This window comes from Schistosoma mansoni, assembly GCF_000237925.1.
Source record: "Schistosoma mansoni, WGS project CABG00000000 data, supercontig 0111, strain Puerto Rico, whole genome shotgun sequence".
In the NCBI taxonomy this organism is placed as follows: Eukaryota; Metazoa; Platyhelminthes; class Trematoda; order Strigeidida; family Schistosomatidae; genus Schistosoma; species Schistosoma mansoni.
Window position 1 is genome coordinate 213,764 of NW_017386032.1, and position 17,227 is coordinate 230,990.

At 34.9% G+C, this 17,227-nt stretch overlaps 2 protein-coding genes across 2 annotated transcripts in view; one reads left to right on the forward strand and one right to left on the reverse strand.

The window, feature by feature from the left end:
• The window catches only part of Smp_138610 (hypothetical protein), a gene marked incomplete at both ends in the record, with an annotated part of 40,715 nt that extends 36,842 nt beyond the window's left edge, over nt 1–3,873 (forward strand). Inside the window, 3 exons of the mRNA XM_018792786.1 lie at nt 112–528; nt 1,763–2,106; nt 3,829–3,873. Of these exons, the coding sequence (XP_018644194.1) occupies nt 112–528; nt 1,763–2,106; nt 3,829–3,873 (806 nt within the window). The remainder of the gene's footprint in view (nt 1–111; nt 529–1,762; nt 2,107–3,828) is intronic.
• Nucleotides 3,874–5,174: 1,301 nt separating this feature from the next.
• Nucleotides 5,175–6,050, reverse strand: Smp_030440 (hypothetical protein; the record flags this gene model as incomplete). Its single annotated transcript, XM_018792788.1, has 2 exons — nt 5,175–5,233; nt 5,885–6,050. 2 exons carry the CDS (start codon nt 6,048–6,050, stop codon nt 5,175–5,177), a joined length of 225 nt encoding a protein of 74 aa, XP_018644195.1.
• Between the last annotated feature and the right edge of the window lie 11,177 nt (nt 6,051–17,227).

A 17,227-nucleotide genomic window follows, 5' to 3' on the forward strand; every position in this document is an offset into this window, starting at 1 on the left:
AGAGAGAGAGAGAGAGAGAGAGAGGGAGAGAGAGAGAAATGAATTATATTTTCTTTCCGGCAGAATGTCAGTATAAATTTTCGTTATATTCTGTTAAATTTTATTTTGTAGACTACAATTCAAATGAATCCATAGATCGTAATCTTTTAGAACAATTAATTATTGCATGTGGTGGAGAAATTGCCTTAGAAATCAATCCATCTTTACTGAATAGAAGGTATGGTTGCGAAAGTCCTGAACTAGATGACAGTTTCCATCAAAAGAAAAGTCAATGTTCACATTTTGTAGCTTTAGTTTCAACAGATTGTTGTCGCACATTAAAATATTTTCAAGCACTTGCCACGTTAGGCAGTGTTCCATTACTACGTATTGACTGGTTGTTGGATTCATGTCGTGAAGATGCTAAAACATACAACAATGAATCGTCGTTTGAAGAAAATCGTAATTGGCCTTTATACTTGTTGCGTGCATATCCTGGTCGTTATGAATTACCTCGGGGATTTATATCAGGATCTTCTGAACCAATTAGTTGGTAAGCTGACTTTTACGTAACGTTGATTTTTAAATACAATATGCAGTAAATTCAGTACAGTGACTGGTTTCAATATCTGTAATAACGATTTACTGATTCACTTATGTTAGAGAGGGCCTTGACAACTTCAAGCAAGAAACTGTTTTTGACGAATTTTTTGCTTCTTGATATAAATACTAGTTGATGTCATCCACTGCTATGTTTGAAGCGATTACGAGTTCACCTAGTCTGCGAACGGAACAAAGACCTGTGACCATAGACCAATAAGCTAGCTATTCTGATGCGTCCCAGCCCCGCTAACTAGAAAGAGAAGTCGAAGTCCAAACTCGGAATAAATATATTCCGCAAGCAGCCAGAAGCACAAGCGACCCAACAGGCACAAATTAAACATATATATACAACATAAAACTGTCCTTGGGAAACGTTAGAAAATCGCATACTAAAAGACTCAACGGACCAATAGCGTTTAAGATTTCCCCAAGTGAGAAATACGTTATGAAGGTGAAAAGAGCGCTTTTGGTGTGAAAACAAAGAAATCCAAAATTTCGAAATAAAATTTCAAAAATAAGGTATTCACCAAGTGATTTCTGAAGATCTAACATCCCCAACATCTACCCAACAAAGACTGAGTATATGGCACATGTCAGCGATTTAAATTTACATATATTGGTGAAATTTAAGCATTGCTATACAATGTCTCATTCTTAATCTTCAGTAATTTGGTCTAGATTTCAGTTACTTAGCTCTTATAAACTACGTTTGTCTTTGGTATGCAAGAGGTAACTGACACTTTCTATTTTTCTTGTTAAAGTAAATTCGGAGTAATTTACATTTATGTGACGTTTCACCTAAAAAAATAACTTATTTTAATTTTGGAAACAGAATACTATCTAGCATGCAACTGGTAAATCTAGTTTGTTAATTTATTCATTATTCTTTCAATTAGTGTGTAATGTGTGTTTACCATACACTATCTACTCACGTTTTGGGAAAGATATCGCAACATTATCTATTTGCCTTGTCAATACGCCTTTCGTTGGGTTTTTTTAACTGAACTTTTGGATTTTTGTTTTTATGTACTAAGTTGACAGCTTTGTTCATTGAAAAAGATTATGTTTAAGTAAAAAACCATATCCATCTAACTCACTTGTAGTGATACTTTTATTTTAATTCAAGAGGACAGTCTTGTGTTTCCCTTTTAACTCTCACTGTATTCCTACATACATTTCAGGTGGTCTGTCCCTGTACGGTATCGTTCACCAGCTTATCAAACAATTCCTTCACCATCACTGTTTGACCATTTTGGAGATTGGGCGGATAATGGAACTAATTATCGTTTAGTAGCTATAGTGACTAATGATCTTAAGGTGTTTGGTCCTGGTTGGTTGAACATTTTATCTCTAGCCTGTGGGTCCAATAATCAATCCGATGAGTCGGGTGATTCATCTAATCGAATTCCTTTGATACATTTATCTGAAATATCTCAAAAACTATCTGATTTATTTCCATCTGTAAGATGTAGATCTAAAGCAAGTGAGAAAAAAGTGAATTTTGTGCTAGTAGATAAGAACCATGTAAGTTCAAAAAATAAGTTTATTTGATAACATTTTTTCAATTTTGTTCTCACTTTTTTAATTTGGTATAGATGTCTCAGTAAAACCAGTAAAATATATAACTGCTCGAATGCTTTAACTAGCAATAATTTTGATAAATCACGATGTATTTCACTTACTAAAAACAAATTTGTGTATTTACTTTTGAGCCATACTTCACTTGAGAACTAGTGATCCTATATAGCTAATTAAACTGAAGTAGGTTTAGCGGGATCCACATCTGGGGCGGCCTACTGGTTAAAAGCTGAGTTCTTTAACAACTAGTCCTCCATATTTTTTTGGTGAATACTTTACCTATTGCGATGTTTTCTTTTTCGCCATCAAAACGTAAGAAAATAGCGTAGAATTTACGCTCAAATTTCACACGCTACATGAATGGTTTGCTTCAAGCGGTTGTATTGTTTTTTTCTCAATAACCATCACTACGAGTAAAGTTACGTAATATTTTGAGCCTTCCTTAGGTATTCTTAGATAATCTAGAGATTGCTTTTGTGCTCCCAAATATAAACAATACAAGTGGATACCATTCTAATGCTTTTACATAGCAGGTACATAATACATTTAAATGAATCTCCGGATGCCGATTATAAATTGAGAAGTTGAGGGGAAATTTAGTCTACAGATTAAAAATCGAAATAAGCTTGAAGTATATTTTGTCCCAAATTAATATGATTTTATGTGGACACTCATATTAATAATTTCCTAAAACCAGTATGAGTGACTCTAACTTTTACACCATGATTGTAATGCTCACGGTAGAACTAACATACTAATGACTACCTTTTTAAAAGTTATTTTAGCTGCCGAAGTAATGGGATTTAAACTTCAAGAGGTTTTTAACAGCTACCTACTATCAGTCTTAAGTTGATTGTTTATGTTCACTGAATCTACATCATACTGAATTGGTTCTTTTAAAAGAATAGTTTCATTTTCATCTGCCGCAGATTATCTTATCATGCAACCAAAAATTGTTTGGCGTTTCCAAAAATTTCATAAGTTCGAATGTCATACTGTAATGAACGAGAACATAAAGTGTGGAAACCATACATTCAATAATTCATTTGTAAGTCGTCCATCAATTGTCTCAAACTTCATCGTTCCTTCATTGCTATTACAATTACTTCCTGTTCCCGTTCTCTTCGATTCGATCTTCTCAGCCTTCTGCTACCAGGGATTCCACACTTGTTTCGTGTTATATACTACTTATGTCGACATAAGTAGCATACATCACAATACTACTTTCTCGCAAATTGAAGACAATCGAAAATATATTTACTACAAAACGCTCACTTCTTATTTTATGTATATTGGTTTTTCGAATCTCTCCATCGATGTTTAGGATTGCAACTGATCATTCTTTTTGTCATATGTGGATCCTGTGCGGATTCTCTCAATATTGCCAATAGGTAATGGAAACATAAATGGTATCTTGCATTGGAATCTAAGATGCGCGTTCCGCCCTATTTGTGACTCGTCAGCCAGATGTATCTTCTCGGATTTGATTTTTTACCTCGAGACCCGAACTCAGTACTGTTACTCTAAATGTTATCGCGTTACACACGTAACTACCAAGTCATTCTAGAACGAAACGCACGTTCTGAATTCCAATGCTAGCTATTATCCATCTCTACTTAAAAGTTCATTTCTTATTTTTCACATATTATTCATTATAATTTTTTTTCAGATCAATCAGTCGGCGTTCGCGTTTATGAAAACATTACCTATTGAAATGGTTACTTGTGACTACTTTATTCATTCCCTTATCTGTGGACATTTAGTTAACCCAAAATCTTCTCCATATTTTTCACCGATAGTATAGGCATCTATTGAAATTATAATATGTGAAACAATTGAACTCCATAATTCTCCTCTTTTATTCCTTTCTTTCTCTTCAAAAGCGCATGCTAATCATCCAGCTACGACCAATTTAATTGTTACAATTAAATATTAATTTTTCTTAGATTTTATTGAATAGTTTTATTTTTAGTCACGTCGATTTTAGAATTTAACATATTACGTAATCTAACCGTATAAAAGAATGTTGGTTGTGGTTATGGTTTTTTATTCAAAACACTTTTTCAGATGTTGTCATAACAAAAGTAACTTTAACTACCCACTTATTTTAACCTTTTGTTAAATCTAAACACATGTGTTTATTCGCGATAAATTACGTAAATTGAAACAAATAAACAGGTTACACACGCATTAACCCACCTTTTCTAAAATAAACACAATAGACTTTCATTTTTGTTCCCTCTTTATTTGTTTTTATCAAAGTAGATAGTGCGTTATGCTTGATTCATTGTAATCACAATATCCCATTTATTCAATCATGGATTTACTGTAATACAAATTTGCTAAAGGTTTTCTGGAACATATTTTATTTTTTCTTATCATTTAGCATAGTTTTGTAATCCCGTGACTATGATGATGATATTCTCCTTTGTAGTTTAATTCAAGTCATTTATAATAATATTTAAATCACGATCGATTGTTACAAAAAGAATTTTTTAAAATGTATATATCCGTCTCTTTCTTGGTTTATCTGTCTAAGGGGCTCACCGGTCATCCCTAATCGGATAAGTACATTCAAATCTGGTACTGTTTTCGTGAACAACAGACGTTAAAAAACAAAGTCTTAAGGTGTGTCGATCAGAAATGTCAATTCAAAGCTAGCTTATTAGTTAGATATGTTGACTTGTGCATGTTATTGGTGAAAATTTGGCATAATGATCCTAATGAGATAGGTATATCTACATATGTCGAAAACCTGGCTTATCTTTCTGAGAGATACAAATCTATATTAATGAATAACCTTGTGTAGATTTCGATTCAAGTCAGCCGATAAAAGTTTCCTGCCCATTCTTGGTTTTCTCACTCAAGTAGTGTATAGGAAGCTTGTATGTTATTATCAGACTCGAACGACTACCTCATTTTATTTCAAGTTTTTTTTACTCCAAATAGTTAGAAACTTGTATATAATATATATATATATATATATATATATATAAAGTCAATTCAGAATATTATTATTTTCTATCTCCTATTTGATTACGACTATGATCACTTAAAACTAGTTGTGGTAATGCTGAAAAACCAGGGAGCATGAATCACTAATATCGATTCGTGTTGGAAATCATTCAAACGGAAAATATTCATTATCTCAAATATAAGTGGTTTTGTGTCGAAATTTATAAGTGAGTAGTGTTAATGTTAAACTTGGGGTAGCAGGCGAACATAGTAAATCAATTACCGAGGTTATAAACGCCATTGATCAAGAAAGTTGTGACATACGTTTGTCCAACAATCGCCTACTCCAGCACAAGATATTGACTGATGAAATTCGAACTTATCGAAACTGATCATTGATCATGTTGCATTCATTTGCCAGTCATCTTCATACTTAGTCTGTAACCAAGACTTATTGTTCTTGTAAAATAATTAGACGAGATGAACAACTATTATATTACTCTACATTTAGTGTGAGAATTCAAATAACGCCGGTTACAACTTTTTTATTGATTTTATAGATACATTCTTAGTGTCAGCAGGTGAGAAACATATGTTTTCAGTTCCTTGACTGTTGTCTACATTCATCCTACACCCAACAATATTTACGGCTAAGGCAATATCGATTTAACATATTTTTGCAGTTAAAAAACTTAAAATTCATTTTGTGTTAAAAATATTACCAGTTTGGAGTGTTTTTTATTAAACATTTGAATTCATTAAATATTACCATCACTTATTCCAATTCCTGGTGTTATTTGTTGGTTTATGCTTTGTTTTAATTCAGCATTTTCACTTTCCAACATCTCTACCTTTTGTTTTAATTCTGCGATTTCTACTTTCATTGCTTCGATATCTGAAGGATCTGGACTTTCTGCTCGTAGGTGCTTCTTCATAAATCTGTAGGTGAAGCAATAGGAAACTCATTTTAGTGATACGTACTTGTTTGTATGTATTAGATAGTTGAAGATAATCAGTTGTGTTATTCCTGACATTTATATGACTCCGGAACGCCTACTGGCACCGACATTCCATTTATACCCGACCGTTGCTGCTACCTTGACGTGGTGGTCGGGTGTGCCTATCGTGATGAAACAATCGAGCTATACTGGCTGGAAAAATCGTCCCTCAATGCCCTACCATGCCAGACAGGTCGGTTGAAGAGCGGGTTAGAGAAGGTCGACCCTAAAATACACACCTCGCCTTATCCCACGGATATCCGTCTCCGGCGGTAAGGTCCAAACAAGTACGGAACTGACACGAAAAGGTCGTATGTGACCGACCTCAAGCAATTGTCCCTTGAGCATTGCGGTCAGGCTCTAAGGTCACTAAGACCACTTCTAATACAATTTCCTTTTCAGGTACCTCTAGTAGAACCCTTCCACGGTGTGGGCAACCGGGAAGTGATAACCGGTCTCATACCTCTAACAGCACTTAAGATCACTGTATTCATAATTAGTTTCCTTCAATCCCTATTATTCCTCCTACCTCGACTTTCGGCACTAAACTTCCTCTTTTAGCTTCCTCCTCAAATGTCACCATGGCCGACGATTCTAGTGAGCAAAACACTCCCAGGTCTACTAAAACTTCGCTCCAAACTACACATTGGAGCCTTCAACGTACGTACCTTATGTCGAATTGGCCAGCAGGCCTTCTTGGCTAAGACCCTAGAATCTCGTACCATTGATGTGTGTTGTGTCTCCGGAACACGCATACAGGATCGTAGTGTGGTTATTCACTTGACCTCACCTCGCCAAAATGGAGAGACGACGAGATACACCCTCCGTGTTTCTGACAACCTGATGGTTAATTCTCGTGGACTTGCAGGTGTAGGCATAGCACTTAGTACGAGAGCAGAACAAGCACTAATAGAGTGGATCCCTGCTAACAGTCGCCTATGTGCTGTTCGGCTAAAGGGCTCCGTAAGTACTCGGAAGAATAGAGACACACGTCGTTGCCTTTTCGTCGTTTCTGCCTACGCTCCCACTGACTGCAGCCCGGATAAAGTGAAAGATGACTTTTACAGAAAGCTTTCTGAACTTCTTCAAAAAGCTAAACGCTCAGATGTAGTACTCGTGGCTGGTGACTTTAATGCCCAATTAAGTAGCTTAAACCAAACAGAAAGACATTTAGATGGGTATTTTAGTATTCCGGCTCAGCGAACAGATAATAGTGATCGTCTGTTGCAACTACGCTCAGACGATCGTTTATTTTCAGCAAACACTAACTTTAAGCATAAGGAGAGACATCGTCTAAGATGGCGACCACCTGCACCAATCCAACGATGGATTCCGTGTGACATGGCTCAGAATCGATCACAATGGCGTAGGTGTATACACTCTTCCCTTAAACTGTGATATTAAAATTGCTACATATCGTTCTTCCTGTACTATATCCTTATATACAATGTTTCTTTTATATGTTACTACCATTAAATTAACTACTATGAATTCGGTGTTGATCTTGTTGTGCTAATGAGGTATGGCAACTTGGACCGATGCATATATGTGCCTGGTCCTACGTTTTAGCTGACTGGTTAGTGCTTTGTACTGGGACTCCAAATTCAATTATGCGTTGTGAAAAGCAAAGACTGGTGATAAGGATTTACTTGACTCCCAAAATAAATCGAAATGATAAATGAATACACTACTTTTTATGTGATTTACTTAGTCATATTTGTATATTTTGAGATGAGTAATACTTAACACCATTTAATCAATAACCTACTGCGTGAACACATATTGCCAATATCATACAGTTAAGCATCCCTTCTCAAGATGTGATTACATGTTACAAATTAATGGAAAGAATATATGTCATTTGCACTCTGATCGATTAATTCATTGCTCACCATACCACCCCTTCCATGAAATGATGTGAGGTCCTACTTGGTTAACGTTGAAATGTTGGTACCTCTAACTTGTTTAGTATATACACCTGTTTCCATGGAAATCATTTTTCTGTTGCGTCTACAGATTACATCTCTGCTGTTGACGCTGTATTTGTCATCGTCTGATTGCTAATTAGGGAGGTATGGAAAACATTTGAATTCTTTCTCTCTTTTCTTACCAACAAATCGAAGGAATAACCTCCAGATTTGGGCAACTACACAGTTTATCAGCTGAGATTATCTTATATAATCGAATTCATAGATTTGGTTTTTTCATTAGACTGTACAATACTACTCCTTTTATAATATTAAAACAAATTGTATTTTTGTAGGTGAATAGTCCAACCAGTTTAATGATGAATTAAATGATTTTTAGTTTTGAAGTTATACTCTCAGAGAATAAGTATTGTGCTATGGTTTTACCTTATCTGGTTGTAAGAATCGACTTCTTCTCAGTTGCTGATTATTATTCTAAACGTTAAATAGCATATTTTGATATTTTAATCAATATTGAAGTTCATAATGAATTTTATCATGACAATGGAGTGTCTAACCGTAATGATTAGAAATCAAGCTTTCTAACTACTAAACCACCTTCCCAACATTTGTTTGTTATTTTAACAGATCTTTTCTGTATTACAACGCCATGACTCTCCTAAAGATATAATCTATATAATTTTCTATTGATTCCCCTTAATCAAATATTCTGCAGACCTTGGTGATAAATTATACTTGTATTCTGTATATAGTCCACCCTTTGAATCACTAAGAATCTCTAAAGTTGTTTCGTTTGCCTAATTTATCTTGCTGCACATCTGCTATGTTTGCCAAGTAATAAAGACCCCGTCCTAATGGCCGAACATTTGAATTCATGTAACTTGATGGATAGCATTCATGCTAGACATTACACAGTTAATATAATATCTGTTTCAATGTGTTTTTGATCTAGTAATTATTAATAAACTGTACACTTACAACAAAGACACATTAATCATCAGCTAAATGTAGCATTTATATATAGACTATCTTGTTATATACGTTCGTAAAACAGTCTTTGAAGGTAGATAACATAGGACTGTAAGTAATGATAATTGGTAATTTAGAACGATCTCTAAGATCTAGTCAAACTTTTGACTAGAAAATCGATAGGTTTGGTAGTCTATAGGTTAAGACTTCTAATTAGTATAAGTGAAATGCAAGCAGTACATTCAATTTACTATGTTAAGCTATCTTTCAAAAGCGTTGTTTCCGAAATATGATCGTCTAGCAAGCTTTTTATGCTACATTTATCGCTTATTGAAACCAAAAACCCATTTTTCGTTTTGTGTGTTTTCAAAGATTGTTTATGTTGATAGATAATTTTTCTTGGTCATATTTTTGGTTCTCTCAGTTAACCGAGTCAAAACAAATTAGTGCATAAAGTAGCATACAACGCATATTACCGTATGGCATATGAACTCTTTTCAACATTTAAAATCCTTGAAGGTTTGTATAATAGTACTAATTATTGGCTACACATTGCATCAGTTATTTCATGTATGTTTAATAAGGTAAATCGTTTTGTGTGGCTTCAATGTTTATTAACTTTAAAACTTAAAGCGTCATGTGAAACACTATACGATGGTAATTTTGTGTGGTTTGACAACCGAGTAAATATCAATTTGAGAGTATGGAATAATTTTAATTTTGTTTTCGACCATATCGAATCTCCAAAGATTAATGATCTGAATGTATAAAACTATCTTTAATTGTATTTAGAAACTATGTAATTAAAAACCTTTTTAGCCAGTTAAATATATATATATATATATATATATATATATATATATATATATATATATATATATATATATATGAAAACATCTCAGCCTTTTAAAATTTATTGACAATGAAAAGATTTATGAGTTTATCGGAAACTGAAAACCATTTATCCTGAATCACAGCAACCAGTACACAAGTATAACTTATCCAGTATACCGATTCTGTGAGCCCTGAAGACGAGTTTGAATAGGTTGTTTGATAAGAAATCTGTAAGCTGACTGAGACTTGCAATCTTTTAACTTACTTTATTTCAAAAATCACTTGGATTTTAAGCAAACCAAATTACTTATTAAAGTAATCGGACACAAGCGAAAAGCAACAAATATTTCAGATGAAAAGGGTGATGTACGAACGATACTTTTTAGAAAGAAAAAGATGTGCATAACTCAGTTATTAATTATATTTCTCAACCAAGTGAGTTGATTTATTGATTTAGCAAATTGTATACACACATGAAACTATTGATTAACTATTAGCTCAATTATTGCAAATTTATTGATTGACTGAACAATTTAAACGATATGTACTTTATTACAACTGTTGTGAACATGGTCTTATTAATAGTTGGTGAATGAAGCAGTCTTCCATTGTCCTGTTTCTTTCCTTGTGTTAGTATGGGAGTCTCGTACCATTGCAATAGGTATCGATTTTTCCGCATTTACGATAAACAGTCGTATCAGTAATCAGCATTTAGCTCAAGTCATAACACTGTAAACTTAGTTGTGTTTCAAGTCCTTAAAATATCACAGAATTAACTAAGTTCACGAAATCTAATTTAAAGGATAATCGACTAAAACACCATATAAATGATTCCGAAATTTGAACAGTTTGTTGTAAAAACCTAATAAGATGTCTGCTAGGGTAGAATATACATTGTATTGTACCACATCAAGTAGAATAGGTAATGAATATATACCCACATAGACACCTGTTACCCCTTGAAGAGCATGTGCAACCGACCAGCGATCTCCAGCCAGCTATGTCCCTCGCACAAGTTTTATTCATCATTTTGATGTTTTCCTCCAGTTCCAGACATAATTTGTTCCTTGGTCTTCCTCTTTTCCTTTTACCTTCACAATTCCAAGTTAGCGCTTACCTCGTGATGCAGTCTGATGATTTCCTCAATGTATGTCCTATTCAACTCCGACGTCTTCTAGTTTCCTCTTCAGTTGGAAACTAGCTTGTTCTCCCATTGTAGGATGTTCATGATGGTATCCGGCCAACAGACATTGAGTATAATACATAGACAACTGTTTATAAATACTTGTACATTCTTGATGATGGTTGTGGTAGTTCTCCAAGTTTTAGCTCCGTACAGTAGAACTATCTTGACGTTCGTATTGAAGATTGTGACTTTAATATTGATTGACGGTTGTTTTGAGTTCCATATGTTCTTCAGTTGTAAGAGTGTTGTCTTTGTTTTGCCAATCCTCTACTGATTCGACTTGGGTACCTGGGAAGTATTACAACACACACAAAAATCAAGTGACTTGTGTAGCGCATATGTATTTGGTGCCCCTTTGTACCAGTATTTGTGTGTTCAAAAAATAAGTGGTAAATAATTCCTCTCCCTGACATCTCCACTAGATCCTCTTTATTTATCGATGGTGCTGTTCAGGTACGTGAAACTTTCCACCTCTTCCAGTGCTTCTCCACCAAGTATGATTTGCTTGGGGTTCTCCGTGTTGAATTTTAGGATCCGCTTTCCCCCTGTGTATGTTAAGGTCTATCGCTGTAGAGGCTGTTAATACACTGGTCGTCTTCACCTATTTTTTTGATGTGTATAGGATAGAAGAAGAGCTAGTTCATGTACAAAGTCCAAATCATCTTGTTGCATCCAAACTGTCTAGTGTGTTCCTTGCTTCTCTGAGATATGGAGGTCTTCATAATCCAGTCAACCACCAGAAGAAAGAGAGAAGGTGAGAGTTAACAGCCTTGTCTGATACCGGTCCTCACTTGGAATGTATCTGTCAGCTGTCCTGCGTGCACAACTTTATAGTGTAGTTCGTCGTATGATGTTGACGATTTGCTCTGCTACTCACTCCATAGTGTCGAAGAAGGTTCCATAAGGTCCTTCTATTCACACAGTTAAACGCTTTTCCATAGTTATGTAAGTTGGTGTATAGTGAGCTGAAGGACACAGTTAAGGACAGAATGTTGAATGATGAGGATTTATTTGACACCAAACGTTTATCGAAATTATTTTCTAATACACTAGTTTTCGTTTGATTTACTTACACTGAATAACTGGCGTTTTCGAATAGATCAGGCTGAGTATTATGTAACACTAATTATTCAATGACGCTGTATGAACATGAACTTGTGATTCATTGAGAAAAATCGCTTCATAAATTATTCCCACTTCAATTAGTTAAGTTTTTGTTCACTAAAGCCCCTCTATCACGACAAGGTGTGGGATCCTTTTGTGGTTTTCTTTTTACCGCTGACTTCAAATAGAACATCCCCACATGAACTGAAATTTTCATATATAAAATGCCTTCTTTTCGAACCGCATGTGATTTTGAGTCAGTATTTTTTAGTCTATGATTAGAATAGCCTCCATTTTCGCATATTCTCCACGATCGTCTGCCGGTACTCTGCTACGAAGTCTTGGATATGAATCACTTAGTTTGTGTTTTAATTTTTCATGGCTCCAAGTTGGCTACATATTAGGTTTTCAGTGGTGCGTTAATTAAATCCTTCGAAATGAACTTTCGGCTGGTGTCGTTCTCTCGTGGGTGAGACTTTGAAACTAAAAAATCTTGATTCATGACGCCTCCGTACTCGGCACTGATATCTTCTGGATTTTTGGAAGTCATAATAATTCTGCGAAAACTTGGTACTACGGTAATTTAAAAGAAGGCAATAGGCTTCTTATTTTACGAAACCATTGGAAATCTGTCTCGAAGCTTTGCAGAACAGCTATTCGTTTTCAATATCACTGCTTAAGCAAATCAAGGAACCAGAAGCTGAATGACAATCGCTCATAGTTCTAGTACCAATATAATCCCATTACAACTATAGAAAAGTCTTGCTTTGAAGCTGGTTCAAAATTGTCACTGCTTCAGTCCAGCTTGGTGCCCGCTCATTTCCATAATACAATGATTTTGTTTATTACTGGTGTACAAATCAAATAGTTAAAATGTGCGTTTGATGGTATTATTGTTCAAACTCTCATTCAATCAATTCATTATCGACCACTGAGGAGAATAATGAGGAAATCATACAGACTTATTATAAAAACAGGTTTAAATAATAGGAAGAACATCATATCTGGCATTCGCCGTACGGAACAATCTAACCAAAGTACTATTTTGACCAAGTGAACACAGTTCTTTCTCAGAGAGTCGACCAGTCGGACAACGTAAAATCTAGTACCTCCCTACACTTGTTCAAATTACCATACCTAATTAGCACGACAGGATGGAATTGTTTGGTAGAGTTTCAGAAAAGTAGATGTCATGACAGGGTTGGTGGTAATAGATGAGACTAGGGGTCGAGGGTGCAATTCAATAAAATGTAAATTCGTGAGGTAAAAATATCATGATCAGAAGCAGAAAGTTCGTACGTCGTTTCCAGATTTAAACAGATCTCCGATTTAATTACAAGTTTGTTGGGAAATGTCGTCTTGGTAGAAGTGAATATATATTCCACGAACTTCGATGAAGAGAATTAGTGGTAAATTAGGATAGAACCGAATAGAGTGAAGTTTAGTCTATCCCAGTTACAGGATTAATAGCTTCTTCATGATCAATCCAGTAAAAACTTATAATGGAAGTTAGTTGTATTCAAACGTTAAATCGATGTATTAACACAGGATAAAAGTCATCGCTAGAAATGTTCTGGTCTACAACAATGTCATTTGAACTTGTAAATTCTCTTCTCATCGTGCTATAACGGCTCATTCACATACATATACCACCACTCTTTCGTAACGTTCAACAATATCATCAATAAACCCTACGTATCTCCCTATTATGTTGAGCTCGTCAAATATGACCTTTACATGAAAACATTGTAGCATTAAACTATCAGAAGCTTCCAAAAATACAAGGGGTATGTAACTGTTTGAAAATGACGTGATAAAAATTAGTTTACCATGTAGTACATACGTAAAATCTCTTGAATATATCATATTAAGAGACTTGAACGTGAAAAAATTATTTTCAACCTACTCGAGAGCATTATCCGGTTTTTCTGGCTCTTCGTACAAACCTACAAGTACTATACACGGCAAATATTGAATTTGAAATATTTACCCTTTGTGAGTGCATCAATCACTCCAGATTTCTCCAAATACCTTCTAAACTCTTCGCGTTTACAATTTCCAGGCTAAATATGAAATCCATTTTTATTTTAAAAATACCTTGTAAGATGACATATTGGTTTCAAAGAAAAGACGCTACAACAACTTGACAACGGTTTAAGTATTTAACGGTTAAAACAATGAGTTGACATGACGTCTGATGTACGAAGCTAGCGGACGTCAGTGTGGTTCAATGTAGCCTTTGTCAACTTATTCTCACAAAACCTAATTTTGCTAACGTTGATTTTTCAATTTCTGTTATCATTCACTTGCACATAGAATACAGAGATATTTCAGCGCTTTTTCTCTTGTATGTGTGTTAGCACGTTTAAGTCATGTTCACTCCCTTTCTACTGTTTTCCTGCAGTGTTTTTACTCTTAATTCACCTTCCTCATTATGTCAAGATAATAGGTTCTTATCAATATATGCACTTCAATATTTTAGCAGTATTTCCTTTACTAGAACTAATAGAAAATCATTAATAACCTTCAAGTTAATTTTTGTGTGAGCACAGCAGATATTGTGTGCTAAATTCTATGAAAGAAATTCCACCCACTTTATTACTATTCACTCAGAAAACGATCTAACCTAATAAAGTGAAATCTTCAAAATAAACTGACTAATACTAGATGAGTGATATCTATGAGCGCGTAAGAGTTAAAAGCTGTGTGTTCTTGAATTTTATTCGTCAATAGCACTGTTGTCAGCTTTACAAAAATAGCGAAATATTCACACTTTTGAATCCGTTGCAATCTATCCACAATTATTTCCACCTTAACAGGGGAAACGCCATAGGTATCATATTTTTCAACGGGAAGACTATTATTCGTAGGTTATCTGCTTTCTTCACTATCGGCGACTTCATTTTGTGTAGTTATCTCTCTTTCTGAGTTGCGGAGAACAAAATAAAGGTCTTTCGTCTCCGTTGGAATGCGATGTCTTCTAAATTATTGTCTTCTGAAACACCTGACTTAATTAAGAGCTGTCGATCAGTCTCCAAGAGATGAATCTAACTTTCGTATTTCTTACGTTTTCCGCACCTTATGTTAGTCACTTCATTTTGATTTCTAGAACCTGGACATCCAGGTAAATTCAAATAGCCAAATACATCGAAATTAAAAAATGAATCAAAGAATAAGATAATTGGGCAACCGTACAGTAGTAGACAGGATTTTTGATCGGAGGTCGTGAATAAAGAATTAGCTATGGTATTATTCTTACTAAGATGACTACTGATTGCCGTTTATAGCAAATTATGGTTATCCGTTGTCAAAAGGTCCAAAAATTCGATTACTAACGGATGCTTATATTTCACAGAACAAACAAACTTGGATCCACCAAGGATTCTGATTATAAGAGGAAAATCAATAGTAGTTAATATGGAGATTATGGAGACTCCATGGCCAGGACATGCAATTATGGTCAATCTGTAGAGCGTTCCTATTCGTATCAAATATGATGTTGTGTTATCAGTCTGTAATGTATCCTTCAACGGTCCTGACAAACAATATCCTTAACTACAACGCAAGGCGCGTCAGCATAGACAGTGATGGGATGTTGACTTAAGACCATATAGGTTCAGCAGTCAAATCATAGCAATCCCACATAATTCATTAGGTCCATTATACTACTAAAATACACAAGTACACTAAAAATGACCGTATATCTAAATCCTACAGATATTTCTTAGATAGTCATTACCAAGACTTTGGGATTGTTGAGGTTTGTTAAGATGTCATTTAGATTGAGACGCAGCAAGAAACGTGCAAATGCTTAAAGACAAATTACTTTTAAAAATGTCTTTCTCTTGTGTATACATCGATAACTCACTAACTGTGTTTCCTGTTTTACATTTAAATAAACAGAATGTCAGTCATGTGGTTGGTCCATTAGTTACGTTGGGAGTACGGGAAGCTGTTAAGACTTTTACAACCGTCAGAAGCGAAACTAGTTTTCTATAAAACGTCAAAAGTTTCAGGTCAGTTCATTACACCTTGTTTAAAAATAGAAAGGTCGGCCTAGTGAAACAACTACATAGACTACGATATCGAATTCAAGTGCTTAAAGTGAACCACGCTCGTTAAAATCGGTGATCTATACGTATACCTGAAGACCCAAACACATATTGGCACTTCCGGAAGAGATATTACGTGGAAAAAGCACATTCGAGTCCTTAGATTGAAGGACCGTTCAAGATAGTCGTATGAAAACCTAAGTAATTTGTTGTACGAACACTCTGATGGTTAGATGTAGTAAGCATGTATAGGCGTAAACTGACTCTTCCGGATAATGGACTGTCGAACATAGTATTATACTGTTTACGAAGCAAACGAGCTAAGATAGATAGGTACCGGACGGAATTATACACTCAGTATGGAAGTGAGTGGGTGCTATAATCGGTCGTAGCAAAAAGTCTAAATCGAGCTTCATTTTAACCAGTGAAATTACACTACTTGTATTTCAACGCTTCATTTACTTGAAAAATGTTTCTTAAGACAGTCTTTCTAGATAGTATCTAACTTTTGCAATTGCATAAACAAAAAATAGGGCGAAAATGACTCAAAAGTGGTCTTTTCAATCTCACTACTGTTTGAATTTTGTCAAACACAGTGATAGACAACTTGACACACACAAGTCACAGAGGTCACTAAGGTTTCAGTACCAGTGATTTTCTCTGACTAAACGTACGTATATATCTCCTTTTCTGATTTTTCAGTGATTGATTACCAGAGAACATTATATGTGAGAGCAAGTTTCGTGAACGGAGTTACCGGCCTGGCACGTACTCATAATATCGCCACATTGGACGCAACCGCATATTTAGTCAAAAGACTGGAACCGTCAGAAATCGAATCAACAGTTATTTTTCCTCTCTTCAAATGACTGTTTGCTATGGAGTTTTAACTAATGTGGCGTTTATACCTATTACGTAGATTGTGATCTGTTCTTCACGTAAATTTAGGAAAAAATGCTTCACACTATAATATGTGGAGTTATGTCATTCTGTTCAAGTTCTTAGTCCACAATGATCAGGCTATTCCATTGGCTCTTGGGA